Source organism: Phacochoerus africanus, chromosome 6, assembly GCF_016906955.1.
Source record: "Phacochoerus africanus isolate WHEZ1 chromosome 6, ROS_Pafr_v1, whole genome shotgun sequence".
In the NCBI taxonomy this organism is placed as follows: domain Eukaryota; kingdom Metazoa; phylum Chordata; class Mammalia; order Artiodactyla; family Suidae; genus Phacochoerus; species Phacochoerus africanus.
Window position 1 is genome coordinate 90,651,213 of NC_062549.1, and position 24,143 is coordinate 90,675,355.

General features: G+C 55.0%; 2 protein-coding genes across 2 annotated transcripts; one reads left to right on the forward strand and one right to left on the reverse strand.

The window, feature by feature from the left end:
• The first annotated feature begins 355 nt into the window (after positions 1–355).
• Positions 356–8,072, forward strand: IGSF8 (immunoglobulin superfamily member 8). Its single transcript, XM_047784180.1, has 7 exons — positions 356–635; positions 3,732–4,109; positions 5,030–5,491; positions 5,853–6,260; positions 6,698–7,111; positions 7,501–7,631; positions 7,814–8,072. Exons 1-6 carry the CDS (start codon positions 581–583, stop codon positions 7,614–7,616), a joined length of 1,833 nt encoding a protein of 610 aa, XP_047640136.1. The 5' UTR covers positions 356–580; the 3' UTR covers positions 7,617–7,631; positions 7,814–8,072.
• Positions 8,073–12,077: 4,005 nt separating this feature from the next.
• KCNJ9 (potassium inwardly rectifying channel subfamily J member 9) lies at positions 12,078–16,598 on the reverse strand. Its single transcript, XM_047782986.1, has 2 exons — positions 15,749–16,598; positions 12,078–12,409 (listed from the first exon to the last, which is right to left on the reverse strand). Exons 1-2 carry the CDS (start codon positions 16,596–16,598, stop codon positions 12,078–12,080), a joined length of 1,182 nt encoding a protein of 393 aa, XP_047638942.1.
• Positions 16,599–24,143: the final 7,545 nt, after the last annotated feature.

Below are 24,143 nucleotides of genomic sequence, written 5' to 3' on the forward strand. Positions count from 1 at the left end.
AATGCTCAGGGAAAAGCCGAAAAGTGCAGGGTACGAGTACAACCTGCCAAGCTGACGTGGATGTGGCTAAACCCAGGTGCAGCCGGCTTCCGTGGGCTGGGGTCGGGGCGGAGCCAGGACCCAGGGGGGCGGGCCTGGATCGGGGTCAGGGAGGAGCTGGATACCGGGGCGGAGCCTGAACGGGGGCGGGCGGAGCCCGGGCGGAGGTCCAGGACTCGGGTCCAGACACACCCAGGGATCTGAGCGGGGCCAGGGTCTGGAGGGGTCGGGGCGGGATTGGGGACCCGGGCGGGGCTAGGCCGGGGCGGGAGCCGAGGTCGGGGCGGAGCCTGGGTAAGGCCGGGCGGGAATGGTCTTTCCAGTTGCAGAGGCTGGAGGCAAAGCAGTAGGAGGAGGAAGGGCAGGGGGAGGAGGGAAAAAGGAGGGGCCTAGGCTGCTCCCGCTCCGCTCCGCTCAGCTCCGCGCACCCACGCCTCGCTGCTCCGCTTGGTGCCCCTCACCCGGGCATGCGCCCCCTGAGCCCCCGGCCACCCAGAACCCGAGCCGCCCCCCAGAGCCTCCCCAGAGCTCGTTGCGCAGGATGGGCGCCCTCGGTCCCAAGCCGCCGCCGCCGCCGCTGCTGCTGCTAATGCTGGGTAAGCCCGGCTCCCAGCCCCGCCCGGCAGGTGCCTGCTACCTGGAGTCCAATCCTGCCCGACTCCCCAGCACTTCGGAGCCCCTCGCACCCGCCTCTCCATCAGCCTTGCCGGGCCTGGCGCTTAGCTGCCCTCTGAGGCCGCCCGCCGAGCCAGTCTTGGGGCGGGCGGCGAGTGGGGTGGCAGGCGGGGGTTGAAGGCTCCCCCAGTTCTAGGCCCTGGGCTGGGGCACAGTGAGGACCCAAAGAGGTGCCACCCCCAGGGACCTCCTGGCCTCAGAGGGGCAGGTCCCACTTCTTAGCTGGCATGCTCAGGTCTTGGGGTCGCTGCGCCCAAATGCTGCGACTCCACCGCCTCACACTCAGCTCCAGGCCCAGCCTGAAGCTCGCCTGCGTAGGCAGTGCCTGCCCATCTCCGTAATTGCCCGAGTTGGCTGGAGGCCCAGGGGCGGGTTCTGCCCACGCTCTTTGAAGGAAGTCTCCCCTAATTGCATCCCCCACCTCAACTTCATCAAAAGTTGAGGGCAGTTCCATCTCTATCCTGGACCAGGTCTCCCTTTGCCCCTCTTTTCCTCTCCTAGATGGCCCTTGGGTCTGCAGCCTCCCACTGGTTGTCACACCCTCTTAGTCCCAGCTTCTCTGCCTCTGGAGAAAGCAGGCTCTGTGGAGATTGATGCTGAGATCTCCAAGCGCCCTTGTGGCTGTTGTGCGTGTTCTCGGTGGGGTGTCCTGGGCCATTGCTGCACAGATGCATGCAGGCAGTGCCGGTGGAAATGTTTTGGGCCTGAACTGGAGGAGGCTCCCTGTAGGGGCAGTCTGGGGAGGAGTACCGTGAGACTGCTTGTACAGATGTTCAGGAAACTGAGACCCTTGAAATAAGAGCACGGGGGGGGGGGGGCGCTTTGGTGCCAGGATTCGGAGCTGCCATAGTTACCTCAGAGGCTGACCTAGCCCCAGCCACTTGTTTCTAGATCAGAGCTCTATCACAGTGCCGAGCAGCCTCCCTGTACGACATAGGTCCCTGGGTCCTATGGGACTAGAATGAGTCCTCTCCTTGGGGCCCTGGGTGGGAGGCAGGAGGAGGTAGAGGAAGGAGCTGCACAGCCTGGTTGTCTAGCACTCAGCACGTTTTCCCCAGTGGGCAGCGTGGAGCAGAGAGAAGCCCAGGGGAAGTGTGATGCGGAGATAGAAGAGCCTGCTAAATACCCACTGCACACATGGGCGCTTACTTTCATTTTGAAGATGAGGAAAATGAAGTAACTTTCCCCAGACAACCCATGTGATGAATGTTGAGGCTCAGATTTGACCCCCATTCATCTGACTCCAAAGCAAGACCCTGTTCTTCTTTCCCTCTTCTGCTGACACAGAGGGGCCCCGGCTGGGGAGAGAGCTGCCTGGCAGCTGGTGTCCTAAGGCTGTGGGGGTGACTTTCCCATGGGGATCTCCAAGCATCAGCAGTCGTGGAGCCAGGGAGATGGGAGGGGCCCTCCTGAGTGGTGTCTGCCCCGAGGCCAGGGAAGGTGTCAGCTGGCTGTGTCCGCCATCACTCTGGTTATGAAACACCCTCAAGCAGAGCCTTCCTGAGTCACAGGCTCACTCACCCTCCGAATGGAAGCTCTTAGCTCTCCTCCAGTGTAGAAACTGAGGCTTGGGATTGGGAGGGGCTGGTCCAAACCAGATCGCTGGGGCTGGGGCTGGAATCCGACCTCCTGATTTGCAGCCTGAGCTCTAACCAAGCAACCACAAGTTTCCTGTACAGATGTTCAGACCCCAAGTTCTCCCCGTGACGTGACTCAGCCGCAGGAAGAAAGGGGTAGTTAAGAGCGGGCTCAGGTGGGAAAGTTAAGGGGGATGTTTCTGGGGCAGCTAGAGGGCCCGAATTTGACTAGCCTTGCTGTTTTCCACCAGCCCCTGTGGGTAAGCCCCTGGGAGTGCCACTCTGGTTGGTGAGGTCAGTGTCATCAGTTCCCTCCCCTACCCATCCCCGGAGTTCCCCATCACCTCCCTGGCTTGTCCCTCTGCAGGGGCATGTGAAAGCCAGCCAAGGATAGTAGGAACTTGGCCAAAACTGTATACTTCTCATGCCTTACCTTTCTCATGCGGAAGATGAAGGCAGAGGGCTGACCCAGCCCCCCTCACATTCTGGGGCCGTGAGAGGAAGGAAGGAGAGAAGGAAGAAGCTGAGCCCTCCAAGGCCACCAGGAGTATCTGAGGGGGCAGGGTAGGGCCTGAGGGTGGGGCAAAGAAGAGAATTTTGGCCTCTGAGGAGAGAAAGACCGAAAGAGGCAGCTAGGGGTTTCTGAGCTTCCCTACCCAAAGGGAGCAGTATGTAAATGAATGAATACTACATGCAAATGGAGGCTTTTGTTTAGGGAGCTGTTGGGGGGGGGGTTGTGTGTCAGCTGGGCCTGTGGGGAGGATTGGCAGGCACTGGTGGAGGAGGGGATCTTCTGCCCCCGGAGGCCAGGGCAGAGGCTGGTTCTTGCCCCTTGAGCCTCAGCTGCCTCGGCAGCCCTGTGGGGAGGAGAAGCAGTGAGCTCATGGCCCAGCTGGAGGGGGGAGGGATTGTGTGGTGAGAACTGACTGGGTCTGTGCCCTGTCCTGCTGGGCTGCTGGCTCCATTGTCTGGAGTCCCTTGGCCCAGGTGACACAGCTGAGCCAACTAGCCCTTCTGAGCAAGATTTTGCCAGCTCCCTTCAAACAAAGGAGCGGGACATGTGGTCTTAGGATCCTTTAGCTAGAAGGCGGCACTGGCTGGGCCTCGCAGACATGAGAGTGGGGAAACAAGAGGAGGGAATCAAGGTATGGCTGGAACCAAGGAAGGTTAAATCAGGAAGCAGATACACTCCTTTCCACCCCTATCTGCTTCTGGCCTCCTAGGAATGGGATGTTTCTGGGTTTTGAGGCAAATCTGGCTCTGTACCACCACCTGAAGACCCACGTGTCTTATGTCCCAGCATCCTTTCCCCATTCTCAGAACAGGGCCCAAGCTGTAGGTTTCTTTTCCTGTTGCAAGCAGAGGCCAAAAATGACACAGGTGGTGTGGGGAAGCAGTGGGTACCCAGACATCTCTGACCTCTCCCATCCTTCCCTACAGGAGTCGGGTGCTGTGCCCGGGAGGTGCTGGTCCCTGAGGGGCCCCTGTACCGCGTGGCTGGCACAGCCATCTCCATCCCCTGCAATGTCAGTGGCTATGACGGTCCTGCCCAGCAGGATTTCGAGTGGTTCCTGTACAGGCCCGAGGCCCCAGAGGCTGCCCTGGGCATTGTCAGTACCCGGGATGCCGGGTTCTCCTACGCTGTCTTTGGGCCCCGAGTGGCAGCTGGTGAGGTGCATGTGCAGCGTCTGCAGGGTGATGCCGTGGTGCTCAAGATTGCCCGCCTGCAGGCCCAGGATGCTGGCATTTACGAGTGCTACACACCCTCCACTGATGCCCGCTACCTGGGCAGCTACAGTGGCAAAGTGGAACTGAGAGGTACTGGGCCCTGGGATGGGGGTGGGGCCGCATCCTCCCAAAAGGCAGAAAGTCAGGCCGGGAGGGACCTAAGAGGAATCTGAGGCCCAACCAGGTTAAGTGACTTCACGCAAGTCACTGAAAAAATTAGCCGCCTGTCTCAGACTCTATCCCAGGTCCCTTCATTCCAGGCCACTGCTTTTATTCTATCGGGCTGCTTCCTGGCAGAGGGGAAAGTGTCCTTAGGCCATCCAGTCCCCTTTCCATTCCCTGACAGGGCAGGGGAACCAGATAGAGTGAACAGACTCCATTCCTGGAGATTCTAGGATCTAGATCCGGGGGAGAAGTGAGACCATGTGATGTTCTTGCCCTCTTAAGTTTCTTTGTTTTCCAAAAAGGAAGACAGAGCCACTTTTCTGAGTATTTCAAACAGGGGTCAGTCTCAGACATAAGGGTGAGTAGGCGATGGGCTGGCTTTAATGAAATTCAACAAGTATTTATTGGAGTTCTCGTTGTGGCTCAGCGGTTAACGAACCCAACTAGTATCCATGAGGATTCAGGTTCGATCCCTGGCCTCGCTCAGTGGGTTAAGGGTCTGGTGTTGCCATGAGCTGTGGTGTAGGTCGCAGACGCGGCTCGAATCTGTTGTTGCTGTGGATATGGCGTAGGCCGGCGGCTGCAGCTCCTATTCAACCTCTAGTGTGGGAACTTCCCTGTGCCACAGCTGCGGCCCTAAAAAAAAAACAAAACAAATATTTACTGAGTGCCTGTTGTGTGCCCAGCACTGTACTTGGCACCACTGGGTTACAGAAGAAATGGTACAACACGAAGTCTCTCCCTTCTAGGAGCTCACAGTCTATTTACTGAAAGAGGTTGCAGATAGAAAACAGTCACAGAAGTTGACAGCTCCCAGCCCTCCTCACTCCAGCTGTTCTCTCCAGTTCTTCCAGATCTGCTGCAGGTGTCTGCTACCCCCCCAGGGCCCCGAGGCCGCCAGGCCCCGGTTTCACCCCCTCGCCTGACGGTGCACGAGGGGCAGGAGCTGGCCCTGGGCTGCCTGGCGCGGACGAGCACGCAGAAGCACACACACCTGGCTGTGTCCTTTGGGCGAGCGGTGCCCGAGGTGCCGGTGGGGCGAGCGACCCTGCAGGAAGTGGTGGGACTCCGGCCTGACCTGGCTGTGGAGGCCGGAGCTCACTATGCCGAGCGGCTGGCGGCAGGGGAGCTGCGGCTGGGCAAGGAGGGGACTGAGCGGTACCGCATGGTGGTGGGGGGCGCCCAGGCGGAGGACGCGGGCACCTACCACTGCACTGCCACCGAGTGGATTCAGGATCCCGATGGCAGCTGGGCCCAGATCGCGGAGAAGAGGGCTGTCCTGGCCCACGTGGACGTGCAGACACTGTGTGAGTGCCACACGTCCCATGGTGCCTGCTGGGAGCCGTGGTATCTCAGTAGGGGCAATGGCCCTAGGGGCACTTGATGGCCATCATCCAACTCCAGGGAGCTCCCCTTCCCTCCAGTGAATGATCCCATTAGCATCAATCCCCGTTAGCATCTGTACCCAGGATGGACTTTCTCTGTTCAGAACCTGGGGGGAGATGGGAGGGCCATGGCGGAGATGAGATGAGGGGGGCGTCAGGCACCTGTGTCTGGGAGATGCGTGGCCTGGAAGTTGCTCCTGTCCAGGAAGGAACTATGGTGGGGAGTCAGGTGTTGTGTGCCCTCTCCTGCCTCCTTGACACCTCTTCCCCTCCGGTGTTTCAGCCAGCCAGCTGGCAGTGACAGTGGGGCCTGGTGAACGTCGGATTGGCCCAGGGGAGCCCTTGGAGCTGCTGTGCAACGTGTCAGGGGCCCTGCCCCCACCAGGCCAGCATGCCGCTTACTCCGTGGGTTGGGAAATGGCACCTGCAGGGGCACCTGGGCCTGGCCGCCTGGTTGCCCAGCTGGACACAGAGGGCGTGGGCAGCCTGGGCCCTGGCTACGAGGGCCGGCACATTGCCATGGAGAAGGTGGCTTCGAGAACCTATCGGCTACGGTTGGAGGCTGCCCGGCCAGGGGATGCGGGCACCTACCGCTGCCTTGCCAAGGCCTATGTCCGTGGGTCTGGGGCCCGGCTTCGTGAAGCAGCCAGTGCCCGCTCCCGACCCCTCCCTGTGCACGTGCGAGAGGAAGGTGAGAGGAGGCGGGTTGGGCCCTGGTCAGTGTTGGGGGTCTGTAGAACCTTTCCCTTTTTTTTTTTTTAAATATCCTTTTTGGAGGGGTGTGGAGGGGGCTGCCCTGTGGCATACAGAGTTCCTGGGCCAGGGATCAGATCCGAGGGGTAGAGGGGTAGATATGACCCAAGCTGCAACTGCGGCAACGCCCGATCCTCAACCTGCTCTGCTGGGCCAGGGATTGAACCTGTGTTCCAGCGCTCCCAAGATGCCTCTGATCCTGTTACATCCTGAACCTTTCCCTTTGTTTCTATGCCTCTCCCTCACCATCAGCTGTCTCCATGCCTCGGCCTCTTCTAAGACTGGGGAAACACCTCAAGTTTCTGGGCTACTGCTTGGACAGCAGTCCTAACCCCGTGCCCCCTGACTTTTCACCTTCTGACCTTTGTCCTGCAGGTGTGGTGCTGGAGGCTGTGGCCTGGCTGGCAGGAGGCACAGTGTACCGTGGGGAGACAGCCTCCTTACTCTGCAACATCTCTGTGCGGGGCGGCCCCCCCGGGCTGCGGTTGGCTGCCAGCTGGTGGGTGGAGCGGCCAGAGGAGGGGGAACTGAGCTCTGGCCATGCTCAGCTGGTGGGTGGCGTGGGCAAGGACGGTGTGGCAGAGCTGGGTGTCCGGCCCGGGGGAGGCCCTGTCAGCGTGGAGCTGGTGGGGCCCCGAAGCCATCGGCTGAGACTGCACAGCTTGGAGCCTGAGGACGAAGGCGTGTACCACTGTGCCCCCAGCGCCTGGGTGCAGCACGCGGACTACAGCTGGTACCAGGCGGGCAGCGCCCGCTCGGGGCCTGTCACAGTCTACCCCTACACACACGGTGAGTGATGCCCGCCCTCCCCTCCTCTCCTCACTCACCCGTCCCTCCAGCGCCCCCACTTGTTCTCGCCTTTGCCCTCGTTCTTCCCTTTGCATCAGATCCCCTGCTAATGGTCCCTTGTTCTTCCTCCGGAGGAATGGTCCTCATTTTTTCACACAGAGAGTCTTGAAAGTTCAGCTTTCAGCCTTTCAGTGCCCCTCTGCCCAGGGTCCTGGTGGTGGGGACTGGTTTGAATACAGAGGGGCCAGGGAGCGGGTCAGGGAAGGCTCTGTGAGTAGGAGGAGGTGGTTCAGACTGCCCAACAGAGATGGTGCTGGCACATTGGTTGGGACCACGAGTGGAGGGCAGTGACCACTCTAGGCTGAACATAGCCATCCTCTCTTGCCCAGCCTTGGACACCCTGTTTGTGCCCCTGCTGGTGGGTGCAGGGGTTGCCCTAGTCATCGGCGCCACCATCCTTGGCACTATCACCTGCTGCTTCATGAAGAGGCTGCGGAAACGGTGATCCCCCGTTCCCCAGGTGAGGGGCGAGAACCCCGAATCCCCAGCCCCGTCTCCCCAGGTCCTGAGATGAGTGGCTCCCTCCTGGCCCCAGCTGGAGAAGGAGCAGCCCCTCTCAGCTCTGTGAGGGCCCCGGGAACGGTGAGGGCCAGGAGGGAGCCACACTCCTTAGCCCCCTCGGCGTGCTCTCCCCTTTTGCAGGTGTGACTGTCTTCCAGCCCAGCTGCCAGCCCACCTCTGGTACCTGGAGACCCTCTCCCTCTGCCTGCACTGCCTTTAATTTATTTGACTCACTCCCCACCAGAGTGGGGGACGTGGCCCCCCTTCCCCACTCCTTCCGTCCCCACCTCCTCCCTCTGTCTGGCCTTCCATTCTCGATCCCACACCGAGCCCCAAAAGGAGGCCATTCCCTGTCCCAGAATGAGTTTTTCTAAAATGTGAATAAACTTGTTTTATAAAATCCAGGGCTGTCTGTGTCTTTCCTGCCGTGAGGCTGTATGAGGCGGGAGTGTGGGGCAGGGAGGCTGTTGGCAGCTGACAACCTCCTCTGAGCGACCTGGGCCTCACTTCCTCCCACAAACACCATCTGGCCTCTGTGGGCCATGCCACCCACCCCAGGAGGGGACACCTGGGTCCCATCTGCTGTCTGAGCTGTCAGTGCTGAGCCAATTCCTATAGGGACTCGCTGCTCAGGGAGGGGAGCAGAGAAAGGGGGGGTGAGTTCCAGCGGAGCATGGCCTTCACCCCTACACTTCTAGGTTGCAAGGCGGCGGCCTCCAGGATCCAGGGCCCTTTTCTGCCCAGTTCCCACACTGTGCAGTCTCATCCTCTAGGTCAGGCTAATCTTGGGCCTGACTCCTCCCTCCGGCCCCTGGCGCCTCCACCTTTTTTCTTTCTGATCTTCATTTATTCTGTCTGACTGCAGCAGAATGGAAGCCTTAGAACGTGACAGCAGTCAGAGGAGCCCCAGGGACTCCGCCTCCACAGGCTGCATGCACCCCCACCCCCGGTTCACCCCCGCCCCCAGGGCCTTGGGGCTCCCTGCATTTGCTGCTGCTTAAGGATTCCTTGATCCTAGACTTCTCAGCTGCACTGCATCTCAAGAGGCACTCAGTCTACCTCTTTCAATTCAGTTATTTAAACATTTATTGAACATTACTAGTTTGCTAAGTGTTGTTTTTACAGATGGGGAAACTGAGACCCAGAGAAGTGATATAACTTGCCCAGAGTCCAAGAACTAATTAGGGACAATGTCAGGATTAGAACCCAAGTCTCCAGACTCCTGACTCTGTACACAGTGATGTCCTGAGCGGTGGCTGAGTGACGAGGAGTGGTGTGGTGGGGTCTTGGTGCCTTCCATCCAGGCTCAGTTCCTCTGCAGGGGGTTCACTTGCAATGGGTGAACTACCGTGTGAGCGAGTGTTGATAGCAACAGCCCATTCCCTCCTGTCCAGAGTCTGGCTGTTTCACCAAATTAAACCCAAATCGCTCCTTATCCTGTGAGCCAACATTTGTTCTTTTGGGAATAGCCGGTGCCAGGATTCAGGGACCTCATTTTTGACTGATAGTGACCCAAGTGACCTTGTGACCCGAGGCAAAGATGTCCTCTCTGAGTGGACCCAAGCTGGTGTCCTGCAGGATCCCAGCTTCCCAGCCCGGAATGGAGCACACTGGGGTGCTTTCTCCCAAGGGAGTCAGACTTTTATTAGAGGACAGGAGTCGGGGGAGTTCCCGTTGTGGCTCAGCAATAATGAAGCCGACTAGTATCTGTGAGGACTTGGGTTTGACCCCTGGCCCCGCTCAGTGGGTTAAGGATCCTGTGTAGCTGTGAGCTGTGGTGTAGGTCGCAGACGCAGCTCAGATCTGAGTTGCTATGGCTGTGGCTGTGGTGTAGGCTGGCAGCTGTAGTTCTGATTGGACCCCCAGCCTGGGAACCTCCATATGCCACAGGTGCGGCCCTTAAAAGACAAAAAAAATTAAAAAATTAAAATAAAATTACATTTAAAAAAATCATGGATAGGGAGTTCCTGTCGTGGTGCAGTGGAAACGAATCTGACTAGGAACCATGAGGTTGTGTGTTTGATCCCTGGCTCTGCTCAGTGGGTTAAGGATCTGGCATTGCCGTGAGCTGTGGTGTAGGTCGCAGATGTGGCTCAGATCTGGCACTGCTGTGGCTGTGGCGTAAGCTGGCAGCAACAGCTCTGATTAGACCCCTAGCCTGGGAACCACCATATGCCACCATCTGGCCCTCAAAAGACAAAAAAAAAAAAAAATCATGGACAGGAGTGGGGTGTAGCCAAGACCAAGGACCAGAGGTCACTGCCGGGCCAGCGCTGTGGGAGGGTGTGCCTGCGCGTGCATATACATCTCTCCCGGCTGAGGGTCCCTCTACCTCTGCCCCTTCTCAACTTGCCCTTCACCATTCTTAGGGGGGGTGGGGGGAGGGTGTCCCTGGTGACTGGGGTGACCCCAGGGAAGGAATACTTCTCCAGGGACTTCTGTCCAAGCTGGGCAGACAGCAGGCTGCAGCCACAGCAGGATGTTTGGTCTCCTGGCTTCTCTCTCACGTGATTCCTGCCACACTGCAACCTGCCTCTTTGGTCCTATGAGCGATTCCATCTTTGGCCTCTGATGCCCTTCCTGCTCCAGCACCCCCGCCTCCCCCCACAAGGCCTCCCGACTTCTCTCTCAGTATCTATCTTGCCTACTTATCTTCCCCAGACACTGTTGCAAACTTGTCAGCACCCTATTTCCACTGATGGGCGAGTCCCCGGGACCAGAGATCAACTCTTCAGCCTGGGTTTCACGGTCCCCTCCCGCTGCCACAGTTCACCACCCACGAGGAGCCTCATCTGCTCCTCAGCTTGATGCCCCACCTCTTGGCAGGACCTCCAAGTCTGCTTAGAGTGGGGCTTCTCAAGGCGCCTCTTCCAGCCGTGTCAGCATGACCTGGGACTTGTCAGAACCACAAAGTTTTGGGAGTTCCCATCATGGCCTCAGTGGTCATGAACCTGATAAGTATCGACAAGGATGTGGTTTGATTCCTGGCCTCACCCAGTGGGTTAAGGATCTGGCGTTGCTGTGGCTGTGGTGTAGGTTGCCAGCTCCAGCTTCAATTGGACCGCTAGCCTGGGAACTTCCGTATGCCGCAGGTGTGGCCCAAAAAGACAAAAGAAATGCAAAGTTTTTGCAGACCTACGGAATCAGAAACTCTGGGAGTGGGGCTCAGCCGTCTGTGCTCCCAAACCCTCCAGGTGAGCCTGAGGCCCATCCAAGTTCATGACTGCTGGCTCAGGTCAGTGCTCTAGGCCTGACCCAATTCCTATCTTTCCGATTCCCAAGGCCTCCCACCCCCTGCTCAGAGCCATCACCCAGGTTCTCAGTTTGAAACAATTGCCACAAACATATTTCTCTGTTTTTCCCACGTGTACTGTATTCCCAGAACAGGCATGTGGTCTCTGACTGACCTCCTACACATGCCCAGGTCACAGCCCTCTGTCCCCAGTGGGCACCCAGCGAACTCTCTGAATGACTCCCTCTTTCTGTGCCCAAAGACCCATTCTGCTTCGCTGAGAGCCCTGTTTCCCAGCTCCAGTGGACTTACTTTCTCCATCTCTCCCCTGGCCCTTCTGCCTCCACAGAACCTCTCCCTCCCCTCCTGCCTCTGCAGTGGTACTTCCGAGACCTCACGCCACTGTCAGAAAATCGCCATCCCTGGTTCATCTTTCCCAGGCCCCAGCTCTAGCATCTCCCCCACAGCTTGTTTCCCTGTATTCACGGACAAGGTTGTTCCCGTCCTGTGCAGCTGCCTCTTCACCTTTCACCCTCCCTCTCAGCCTGTCACAGTGGTGGGGGTGGAGGTGGGGGGCATCTTCCTCATCTCTGGCCGCTTCCATCCAGCTTTCTCTCCTCTGGGTCAGCTTGGGCTACTGTGTCCAGTGAGACGGGTGCCCCGTACTCAGGGAGGTTGGACAAGGAGGTGAGCGGAGCCTAAGATTCAGCCCACACTCCACTCCCCATGCCACAAACCCTGGTTTGGGGGAGGGGGTGTCAGTCTGGAAGAAAAGGGTGCCTTTTGAGAATTTGCACAAAGATGCTCTGTGAGTTGGGGCAGCCCTGAGGGTACCATCTGTCTGTCGGCCCTTTTCTCCACCCACCAGCTGTCTCTGTCTGCTTCCACCTTCCCACTGGACCTGCAGAGGTCCATCCCTCTGTCCATCCATCCACCGGTGAACAGATGTGAAGGTCAAACAGAGATAGGCTGGTAAGTTCATCCATCCCACCCTCCGTTCTCCTGCCATCAGGCTCCTTCCCTTCCATGTTGGATCCTAGAGCTGAGATTCTGAGGGGCTGCTCCAGCTTTAGTGCAGTCTCAGGGACCTTGCCTGCTTCCTTCTCTACCTCTGCTCTCCAGCTCCCCAGGTACCTGCGTCTGGCCCTGCCACAGGGGTCTGGAGGAAACTGGTCACACCTTGGACTCACTCTCTGGGGGTGGCAGGCAGCCGTTCTGCTCTTTGTCAGCCCCCGCCCCTTCGCCCGCCCCCTCCCCCGCCCCTTCCTCCTCCACCTTCTCATCCAGCCGGCTGGGGATGGACCAGTAGAGATGGGCATCAAGGCGGGCTGCAGCCTCAGCCAGCTCCCGGGCGCTGCACGAGGGTGTGGGCACCTCAAAGGTCTCGTGGAAGCTGGCATAGTCCACCTCGTAGAAGCCATCCTCCAGGGTCAGCACGGATGTGAAGCGGTGGCCCCACAGCACCTCGTCCACCAGGTAGGAGCTCCGAGCTTGGCATGTCATTCCTGGGGGGAAGCACACAGGTCAGGGGGGACCCCAGCCTTCCCTCTCCTGCCTCGCTTCACAAGTCTATTTCCAGAACCCCTCCCTGAATCCCTTCCCAAGCCCCCCCAGCCTCCATTTTGGTCCAACCCACTTTCTCTACTTCACCAACCCTTGTATTTGCCTAGCTCGCCCTCCTCCTCACCATTTGCCTCAACTCCTCTTAACCTCCAGCACATATTCTCCCCTCCTTTCCACTGGGGATACCAATCAGAGAAGCTGAACCTTGAAACTGACCTTAGGGATCATCTAATCTAACTTCCCTCTCCATACAGGGCTCCCCACTGAAGCATTCCTAATAATGGGCATCTAGCTTATACTTGATTACCTCCCCGAATTGAGAGCTCACCACCTCACAAGGAGCCCACCGTTCTGTGTGATCGTTCTAATATCTGGTGATTTTTTTTTTTCTTTTTAGGGCCACACTTGCAGCATATGGAAGTTCCGAGGCTAGGGGTCAAATTGGAGATGCGGCTGCTGGCCTAGGCCATGGCCACAGCAACATGAAATTTGAACCATATCTGCAACCTATGCCAGAGCTTGTGGCAACACCAGATCCTTAACCCGCTGGAAGAAGTCAGGGATTGAACCCCATGGATTCTAGTTGGGTTCTTAATCCACTGAGCCACAACAGGAACTCCTGGGTTGTTCTTTATACAGAACTAAAACCTGCCTTCATTAATTTCAGTTCCCTGCCATATGACACACCTTCAAGTATCTAAAAGCAGGAATCTTAGGTTCCATCATGTCTTCTTCAGGCTGAATAGCCCCATCTCTCTCCATCACTGTTGATGTGACCTGGCTTCTAAAAATTTTACTTTCTTGACTGAAAACCAGAATGGCCCAGGAAGATCCTTTAAGCACTTTGAATGTGATAAATACCCCAGATGTGGCCTGATGCATGCCTAAGAGGCGGCTTACTACCTCTCTCTTCTGGCCATGATGCTTTAGCTAACAGGCCCCAAGATTACATTACATAAACATTTTTGGAAGCTGTAGCATATTGCCTGTGGCCAACTAAAACCCCCAGTTCTTTTTTCACCAGAGCTCTTCCATGCTGTGCTTACATAAGTGATTTTTTTTTTAAAGCCTAAATGTAGAACTTTATATTTATTCCTTTTAAATGTCATCTTGTTGGGTTTTGGCTCATTATCCTTGCTTTTCAGAAGCATTTTGGATACTGACTCTCTCACCCAAAATATTACCATCCTTTCCAGCTTTGTCTCCCTAGAAAAATCCAACAAGCTCCCATCCCTATCTCTTCCACCCCAACTGCCCCCGTCCTCCTTGCTGTGGGCCTTCATCCTATGTCCTTTGTGGGCTGGGCACACCCACTGGGGCAAGTGCTTCTTCTACCCCGGGGTCTCTTATATCCCCCTCAGCTCATGTCCACCTCCGAACAAGGGGGTGGAAAGAAGAGTGAACATTAGCTAACCAGAGACTGGCTCTCAACACTGAAAGCCCTGCCCTGAGCCAACGTGGGGACATTCATATTCTTTGTTCCTTTGGTGAAGGCTGGAATAGGAAACATCCAGCAGAGGAGGGGAATAAGAGGCAAAAATGACAGGAAGCAAGGGAGAGGCTGGGGGAACAAAGGGAGAAGAGGGTTCGGTGGGCAGAGACTTCTCAGGTGCTGGCAAAACAGTGCCAGCTGATGGGGTGAGAGGAAGCACGGTGACCAGGGAAAGGGAGGGGGGCTAGAGGGAGCTCTGGGGGAAGAGGGGATGGGGAACACTGAGGCAGAAAGTGGTGAAGTAGAGGCTCAGCCTGAAGGGCCAGGAAAGGGGTTTGAAGGCATGGATCTGAGAGAAGCCAGCAGAGGGCAACACCAGCAACAGTGGCAGGAGCTGCAGGGACCCCTGGTGGGCCTTCAGTTATTCACTTGCGGTTTTCTTCTACTTTTATTTTATTATTTAGTTTAATTTAATTAATTAATTTATTTTTTGCCTTTTCTAAGGCCGCTTCCTGTGGCATATGGAGGTTCCCAGGCTAGGGGTCTAATCGGAGCTGCAGCCGCTGGCCTCCACCACAGCCACAGCAACGCGGGACCTGAGCCGTGTCTGCGACCTACACCACAGCTCCTGGCAATGCCGGATCCTTAACCCACTGAGCAATGCCAGGGATCAAACACTGGTTCCTAGTCAGATTCGTTAACCACTGTGCCATGACGGAAACTCCTTCTTCTACTTTTAGGTCTCAAGTCCCAAAGGGCCCATTAGCTGCTCCTGCACTGGTCTTGTCCTATCTGTTCCCAAACCTTTCGCTGGTGTAAGCCTGCGTTGGAGGTTCTGACATTACAAGCGCACTGCTAGTTCTTTCTTGAGGCTCGAAATGTTCAGATCATCTATTTTCCTTTTGATGGATGGGGAAACTGAGGCAGAAGTGAGAACAGCTATCAACCTCTCCCTAAGTTCCAGCCTAGGAATAACTCAGGCCATGGAAAATCTTCACCATCAAATTCCAGGGGCCTGGGAGTTCCCATTGTAGCTCAGCGGGTTAAGAACCTGACTAGTATCCATGAGGATGCAGGTTCCACCCCTGGCCTTGATCCAGCATTGCTGTGAACTGTGGTGTAGTTTGCAGAAGTGTCTCGAATCTGGCGCTGCTGTGGCTATGGTGTAGGCCAGTAGCTGCAGCTCTGATTTGACTCCTAGACCAGGAACTTCCATATGCCCCAGGCGCGGCCATAAAAAGGAAAAAAAAAAAAAAAAAAAAAAAAAAAAAATCCAGGGGCCTGCACCTCTTAGCAATGAGAAAAACTAGGAATCTAACCCCTCCTTCCTACTCTGCACCGTAAAAGCTAAAGCCAGACTGCCTGTGTCAAATCCAGACGTGACTACTTATTTAGCCTTTGTGGTCAACTTAACTTTTCATTGGAGCAATCTCCTCTCTGAAAAATGAGCACAATACCAAGAAGTTACATTTATGGGGGTTCTTCGTGGGGTTCAGATTAAATGAGCTCAGAGGTGTCAAGTGCTTTGGAACCATGCAGGGCACAGAGAAAGCACTGGGTGTTAGCTATTATTTTGACTCTCCCCTATTCCCAGTGACACAGACCTCTCGGCCCAGGGCCCCAGGCCAGGGCTACTTCCAAGGATTCCTCCCAGCTTTCTCTCGGCTCTCTGGGGGATCACACACACCCCAACCCAGGGTCCCCATCTCACCTCAACCTCTCATCTTCCACCAGCTTCTCCATCCCTCCACTCTGCCTTCCTCGGCCCTGCCCACCCTCTGGCCCGGCCCCTCAAAGCCCAATTCCCCGCCCACTCTGCTCCCCTCCTCCCCCTGGGCCCCTCCCGCACCCGTGGCTTCCACCATGCCCTCGAGGATGACAACGATCTCGAAGTCATCCCTCTCGAGGGCGCGGCGCGACGCCTCCCAGAAGGGGCTGGCGGCGTCGATCTCGTGGCTGATGACGAGCGGCGAGACGAGGAAGAGGCGGTCGTCGCCGGTGTCGAAGCCCACGCTGAGGTCGGTCTGGTGCAGCGGGATGAACTCGCCCTCGAGCGTCTGGCGCGAGCGGATGAGCTTGGCGCGGATGGAGGCCTCGACGATGTGCGACGAGCGCAGGTCGCCCACGCGGAACATGAGGCAGAGGCGCCCGTCGCGCAGCGACACCACGGCGTTCGAGGAGAAGACGAGTGTGGCGGCGCGCTTGTTGGGCTGCGAGATCTTGACGAACATGCAGCCCACCATGAAGGCGTTCACCATGGAGCCCAGGATGGCCTGCAGCAGCAGCAGCACGATGCCCTCTGGGCATTGGTCGGTGATGACGCGGTGCCCGTAACCGATGGTGGTCTCCGTCTCGATGGAGAAGAGGAAAGCAGCCACGAAGCCGTTGAGGTTGTTGACGCAAGGTGTCCACGCCGTGTCCTCCAGGTGCTCCAGGTCGCCGCGGCCGTAGGCGATCAGCCACCAGATGGCGCCGAAGAAGAGCCAGGTGAGCGCGTAGGCCAGCACGAAGAAGAGCAGGCTCAGGCGCCACTGCAGGTCCACGAGCGTGGTGAACAGGTCCGTCAGGTAGCGGTATGTCTCGCGCACGTTGCCCTGCTGCACGTTGCAGCGGCCGTCCTTCTCCACATAGCGTTGGCGACCGCGGCGCCGCGGAGGCTCCTCCGGCCCCGGCGAGAAGGCGGCGTTCTCCTGCGCCATGGCCGTGGCCGCGGCGGGGAGGTCACGGCCCGGGCGGCGGCGGCGCGGGGCCTGGAGGGGCTGAGAGGTGGGCCCAGTTAGCCGATCGGTGGGAGAGGCCGAGACCGTGGCCTGCACTGAGGGCCGGGTGGCTTTCAACCTCAACTTCCGCATCAGTAGGATGGGATGGATATACACAACCAACAGTAGCTGCCCCCACCCCCAGTTCCAGCATCGGGAGTATCACAGGGGATCGTGTATATGAACTGGATCGCACTCTGCGAGACTCTTTATTTTCAGGGGAACGGGGACCAGAGATCTTGGTCCCCTGCCTCTAACTGGGCTGTGCAGCACCTCACAGGCACCCCTAGGCTAGAGGTCCAGGCAGGGACTATCCTGAAATCTTTAGACTGTGGGCTTCTTGGAGGCAGGCAGTTAATCTGCCGCTTCTGGGCAGAGCCCTCTCTGCCCCATGGCCGCCCCCACCCCGCCCCGGCTATTGTCAGGGCAGCCCACTAATTCTTGCTCTCAGCCATTCAACCTGCCATCCAACCAGGCTCTTTTGAAGTTCATCCCAAGGCTGACATAGAAAGCCTTTCCCATTCCTCCCTCCCCCGGATCTCACTTACTCTGCCTCCTCCCACATCTGCTTCCTCTCAACAAGCTTACCAAGGAGAAATGGAAGTGGTGGAGAGTAAGTAGAAAATCTCCAGTGGGTAAGGGTTGACTCTTCCCATCTTGGGAAATCCCACTGAGCAACCTGCCTGCAGACTAACCATGACCATGGCGGCTGTAGTGTCAGCCCCATTTCCCCTGGCTTCTTTCCATGGTGGAGACAGCCTGAAAAAGGGCAAGAGGGCTGGAGGATATGAGATCAACCCAGACAGCCAGGGTAAAGGAAGCACAAAGTTCATCAAGATTAGGCTTGTAGCCCTCTGCTATCCTATTCTTCAGGAGCCATCGAGCAGATAAGTGCAGCGTAAAGCATCTGCTTTACCTCCTCCTCCCATCAGTTCTCCCCCTACAGCCTCCTACTTCTATTGACTATCCTCATAACAGCCCCCCTCCATATGCCCCGAATCTCACGTTCAAGGGAAGCCAACTTGATTTTGCTTTAAAATGTTCCACTCGGGGTACTCTCTGCGCTGCAGTCAGCCCTGAGAGAGAGACCCAGAGCTCTTCCCTAGGCACCGAGGAAGGTATGGTTCATACGAGCAAAGGTTAAGAAAAAGGATTGAAGGTTTTTTAGCCTTTCCTCCTTCCTGGGAATCATCCTCTTCCTCCATTCCAAGGAAACCTGGGTTGGCTGGGGTGGGGTGGTGGAGGGGGAGAGTGTGACATAAGGACCACAGATGGCCTGGATGTTTGACCAGGTCCTGGGGAGAAACCAGCTGGATATGTAAGTCCAAACCCAGCACTCTTGAATTTAAGTTCTGGAGCAAGGTACTCTGCAGCCAGACCTTTGGAGGAGAGTGTGTATGTGTGTGTGTGTGTGTGTGCGCGTGCGTTGAGGTAGAGGGCAGGAGGAGAAACCAGAATGAGATGGATTGAGGTTTAGGGGCACCTCCTACATTTATTTTCCAGGAGGAATCAGGGGATACAGGGTCCTGGAGCCCCAATGCAATGGCAGATTGGGGTCTTCCCCTCCTGCAACGATGAGTTTCCCTTTCCCTCCCTGCAGCCCAGGATGTCCTCGAGAGGAGTCAGCTCTAAGCGTTGATTGGCTTAGAGATCACGGGTCATGCAGAACGGTACCTGGGCGCACTTGGATTCCAGCCTCAGTCCAGGTGGGCTTCCAGATGGTCTCTTAGGGTCTTAGGTAATCTGACCCCCCAATCTGCCTGCCTAGACAGAGCTCTCTGCCCAGGTGTGGGGAAGAAACCCCAGAGTCTGATGGTGCCCAGAACTCTCTCACTCTCCGTTGCCCTGGGGAGCTAAGTGAGCCTGACTTTGATTGTGTCCCATCTCTTGTCTTCCAGGGTAGGGGCGGCATTTTTCTCAGTAGGGGAGGAAAGGTGTGAAATTCCTGCCTCTATCCTGAGAGCAAAGACTTGATTTTACACCTTCCCTCCAAAGATTCCTGTTCCTCCAGCCTATTCCTCCTCCTTTCGTGTGCATGCTTTGACCCCTTTCTAGAAGACCCCAGTGCCTTTTTCTCTTAGATCTCCCTTTCTCCCACTTGAGAGTGCTGGCCAGCAAGGGGACTTATTTTTGGGGAGGGGATCTGGTGAAAACACCCTGAGGAACCAGCTCTTCCCAAACCCCCATTTGCCTTGGAAAAAGGGGCCCAAACCCAAGTCCCCCGCAACTCAACTCACAGCGTGTGGAGAGGAGAGCAGCCGGCAGCAGAGACCCCTGGGGGGTAGCGTCCATGCCCCTGACACTGCCCCCCCCAGCCCCCTTGGAGAGTGGGAGCCGCAGGCACCGCTGTTTCTCCTAAATGTAGCGGCAGCTCTGACTAGGACTTGCTATCTGTGTCATCCCCACTTCCCAGGCTCCCCTGCTCCTTTCTGGTTTCCACAGCAACCAGTCTGGCGACAGCTCTAGAGCATCCCCCTCCCCTCCCCTTCCCAGTCCTGGGTACCACTAGAGGCTGATCCACACGCCATAGCTATTTTTAGCCAAAGTCCCTCCTCCTGGACAACACAGAGCTCGCCTCCTCACCCCCTCAGGAAAAAAAAAAAAAAAAAAAAAACGAAAGAAAAGCTGGCATGCTGGCTCTTTCCTAAGAAGCTCCTCGCTCTGGGAAAATACAGGTCCTGATGTGTTTGGGAATAAGGCATTTGGTGTCCTGGGGATTCACCTCCAGGGGGACCTCTGGGGGCACATGCTGCTCTCAGGTCAGGCCCACCATCAAAGTCTCCATTTTTGGAGAGGCCACCCTGATCCCGAAGGAGGTAGCTGGAGGGAAAAGCGATCTACTCAAAGAAGGGAGACAGGGTCAGGGCTTCTAATCTCTGTCACGGATTTGCAGTGGTCCATAGGAGACACTCCACTTCCCTCAGCCACAGTCGCTCTGCTCCATTTTTCACAGGATACTGATATGTGTAAATAGCCTCTTTCCACCACTTCACAGGGTGTGGAGATCAAACGAGGCAATATAAATAGACAGGCTTTGAAGTGCATTTTGTTAATAGCAAAAGGTCTAGAAACCATCTAAATGACCAACAGAGAGAAAAGGCTAAGCTAGGGCCCACTAACTAACTCTTCGTTTAAGAAACTTTTGTGGAGTTCCCGTCATGGCTTAGCTGAAACAATTGACTAGCATCCATGAGGACTCGGGTTCGATCCCTGGCCTTGATCAGTGGGTTAAGGATCTGGTGTTGCCGTGAGCTGTGGTATAGGTGGCAGACGAGGCTTGGATCTGGTGTTGCTGTGGCTGTGGTGTAGGCCAGCGACTACAGCTCTGATTCGACCCCTAGACTGGAAATCTCCATATGCCATGGGTGTGGCCCTTAAAAGACAAAAAAAAAAAAAAAAAAAAAAAAAAAAAAAAATTAAAAAAAAAAACACTTTTGTGGAACCCAAGTGCCAGGCAATGTGCTAGGTTGGGGTGGTTACAAAAATGAGTAAGTCCCTGCCCATGGGGAGCTCATGGTTCAGTGGAGGAGAAAGACACACAAACACAGAATACTAACACTATGGCTAAGAATTCATTGAGCATCCATGCTGCGCTAGACCCACGCCTCAGTTAACAACCTTGAGACCTACCCTGTGGGATAGGTGTGCTTTTCTCTATAGATGAGAAAACTGAAAATAAGAGGTTAGGCGACTTACAGAATGTCACAGAGTTGGATATTGGCAGAGATAGTAGTCACACTCACACAGCTGTGTCACACGCCCCCGTGCTCTTCTCACAAAGTCACACTGCCTCAGTCAGGCAATGTCTGTGGTAAAGCAATTTAATTGGCTACTACATTCCTATATGTCAATGTGCACAAGGGACACTGTTACATAAAAACCAGAACATAGGGAGTTCCTTTTGTGGCTCAGGGGTAACGAATCTGACTAGTATCCATGAGGACACAGGTTGGATCCCTGGCCTCGCTCCATGGGTTAAGGATCTGGCATTGCCATGAGCTGTGGTGTAAGTGGCAGACAAGGCTCGGACCTGGCACTGCTGTGGCTGTGGCATAGGCCGGCAGCTGCAGTTCCCATTCGACCCCTAGCCTGGGAACTTCCATATGCTGCAGGTGCAGCCCTTAAAAAAAAAGACCAAAAAAAAGTAAAAAAAAAAAAGCCTCAGAACATATAAGTATTCATACACATTGACTCTAACCATGTAGAAATAGCTGTAGGAGCACTGATAAAATTCTTTTTTTAACTGAAGACATGGAAACACTTCAGTGTTCATACAGAGAGTGGTAGACAAATGCCAGGTGCTGTTATTATCAGTATTATTATACCCAAGGTCCTGCTTGATTCTTCTCCAGATGCGTTAAAATTGGAACAGGAAGCTATAAGCTAGAGGAGCAGGAAGATGTAGCAATGGATACCGGAGGGTTAGAAGTTCCTGGAATGACCTGGCAAGGTGGCAAAGGTGATACTGAGCAATGTAATCTCAGGAGGCAGTAACCTGGGTTCAAATCCCCACTCTGTCCGCTATTAGCTGGGTGACTTTGAGCAAGTTACTTAACTTCTCTGAGCAGTTTCTTCGCCTAAGAACTGAGAACAACTGTATTATCCATCTCTTGGGGGTTGTCATGAGGTTTACAGGAGACAATGGCCAGCACATTGTTAAGGACTTAGTAGATACTAACTATAATATCTCCCCCTCCCCCTCCCCTCCCCCTTCCCCCTTTCTTCCCTCTACCCCTCCCCCCCTTCTCTTTCCAGGCATCTCCTGAAAGCCACAGCCGCCCTGTGCCTCCTTCCTCTCTTCTGGCACCACCCCATGAGACCTGCAGGGGGCACTCCTGGTACACTGCCCTCTTCTCCCCAGCCCTCTCGCCTGTGTTTCTTATTCCAGGTGGAAATACCGAGTTTTCAGCCTGAGATTGGCATCAGGAGGGCTGTTAAAGCCCAGTCAACATCCCTGACTCCTGGGCCTGGCCCTGTCACCTGAGCCTTGGGACTGCTAGTCTGCCCTTCTCTGTCCTGCCAAGTGGCCACTCACGTTGGTTCCACTGTGCCAGGAGCTCAGAGAGAAGAAACCAAACTCCTGGGCAAGAACGCATTTGCATAGAACTGTCCCCATTTCCTGAAGGGGGAAATCACAGGGCTGGCAGGACCTGCAGAAGATGTATCAGCCGGCCGCCTGCCTCGGTCCAGGCTGCCTTAAGTGTAGCCTTGCTGAAGGAAGGAGATTACCACCCACTCCTCTGATTTATACGTCCTGCAGGTCCTGAACTTTAATCTGGCTGGTATCTAACCTCGATTCCTTGTTTATCATCGAACTCGAACTGAGCGAGAGAAAAAAAGTTGTCTTAGGTACCAGGACATAGAGAAAAAGGCAAGATTCCAGCTTTCAGGTATTATGAGATAAAGAAAGCAACTTTACAAGGAATCAATAAAGTATGTCAGTACAGGAGTTTCCGTCATGGCGCAGTGGAAACGAATCCAACTAGGAACCATGAGGTTGCAGGTTCAATCCCCGGCCTTACTCAGTGGGTTAAGGATTTGGTGTTGCCATGAGCTGTGGTGTAGGTCACAGACGCGGCTTGGATCTGGCATCGCTGTGGCTGTGGAGTAGGGTGGCAGCAACAGCTCCGATTATACCCCTAGCCTGGGAACCTCCATACGTTGTGGGTGCGGCCCTCAAAAGACAAAAGACCAAAAAAAAAATTAATACAATTGTGATGATGAGAGATCAGTTTGGAACCGAAGAGTTTTGTTTTTTTTGTTTGTTTAAAAAGACGCGACAGGAACTCCTGAAACTGGAGAATGTTGAGGGCAGGAGAGGCACAGCTGGGGCCATGTTGCTGGTATATAAACTTGCTGCAGATTAGAAACAAGGAACCCTCTCTAGGTAGTTAAATTCCTTATCGCATGTAACGATTGGTACTTCAGAATTAAAATAAATAAATAAAAAGGGGAAATCCCGGGACTTCCCATTGTGGCTCAGTGGAAACAAATCCAACCAACCCCTAGCCTGGGAACTTCCATATGCCAAGGGTTCAGCTCTAAAAAGAAAAAAAAAAAAAGGGTGAAATCCCTCCAGTAGACACTGTATTGAGCCACAATGCAAGGACTGGCAAACTGAATGCAGTTCAGTCCTCAGTCCCTCCAAGTGGCTTTTGTGCAGTCCACAAACTGTACAACTGTATGTGGTAGCCCTGAGATGAATCTGAGAAGGTTTCCTGGAGCAGTATCATGAGACCTCTTGGCTACGAGTTTGGAGGTGGGAGAGGAAGCATGTGGGGAACACAGAGGATGGTTCAGGATGTGAGCTCAATGGAGGAGGGAGGCCAATCGGGTAGATTTTAACAATTTCTTTATTCTGAATTCTAAATTCAAGGGAGATGGGGACCTAGAAAACTCAGAGCAGAGCAAGCATAGGTTTGCAAGTGTGAATGTGGCTGGAGATTAGAGTGAAATGGGGAAAAGCCAAGCCAGGTCCAGGACAGAGGGAGCCCCACTGGGCTCCTGAGGCCGAGGGCCCTGCTTGTCTCCTGGCTGTGTTCAGCAGAGCAAGAGGATCAATGCCTTCTCACACACCCATCTAGCTTGCTTTATAGGATTGGGTAGAAATAGACTAGGATTTAAAAGTCGTGGCATTTATAAACTATGGCATTTGGAGTGGATAAGCAATGAGGTCCTGCTGTATAGCACAGGGTACTATTTCCAAACATGATGGAAGATACTATGAGAAAAGGAATGTACAACTGGGTACATTGGGTCACTTTGCTATACAATACATACAACTGGGTCACTTTGCTACACAGCAGAAATTGACAGAACATTGCAAATCAATTATAATAAAATTTTTAAAAAGTCATGACATTTAAACATACTTCAGAATGAGTCCTCACTTTACATGTAAGGGCTGGGTCCCAAACACTTTACAGGAAAGGGATGGGTCCCAAGAGCACAGACAGGACTAAGACCCAGTCCTCCTGGCTCCTGGTCCCTGGTGGTTTCTCTATTCCCTGTTGCCTCCCTCTTACCCCAGGGTATTGGGTGTTAAGGGAATTTCTATCCATTGGACCCAGTTAGAAAGGTACTAGAGGAACCACTTAGTTAAAGAAATTAACTAGGAACCACCTAGTTAAAGAAATACCACAACCCTATGGAAATGTGATTAAGCATCCCCTAACTTGTGTCTTATAAATGTGTGTCTGTGTATATTGCATTCACGGAAAGGGGGTGGTGCATCTAAATAAAAATCCATCAGTGACTGGGGGGATGTGGCTCAGTCCCTCTCTTGGATTTCTCCTCTGTGGTTTGAATTATCCAGCTACTAGGTGCCCTACTGCTAATGGAAATTGTTCAGCCTTGCGGGGCCAAGACACTAAAATACCCTTCGGGGAATTCTATGGAGACCATTGTCAGTGACGCTACCATTTGCAGCTAATACCTCTGACTCTTACGTGTTGCCTGTTTTGAGCCTCCCTCATGCCTCCTGAC

Coding starts and splice junctions, on each gene's coding strand:
- IGSF8 (XM_047784180.1), top strand. CDS start 581: ATGGGCGCCCTCGGTCCCAAGCCGCCGCCGCCGCCGCTGCTGCTGCTA. Junction 6,261..6,697: donor TGTGCACGTGCGAGAGGAAG/GTGAGAGGAGGC, acceptor TTTGTCCTGCAG/GTGTGGTGCTGGAGGCTGTG. Junction 7,112..7,500: donor AGTCTACCCCTACACACACG/GTGAGTGATGCC, acceptor TCTCTTGCCCAG/CCTTGGACACCCTGTTTGTG.
- KCNJ9 (XM_047782986.1), bottom strand. CDS start 16,598: ATGGCGCAGGAGAACGCCGCCTTCTCGCCGGGGCCGGAGGAGCCTCCG. Junction 12,410..15,748: donor GGGCATGGTGGAAGCCACGG/GTGCGGGAGGGG, acceptor GCTTCCCCCCAG/GAATGACATGCCAAGCTCGG.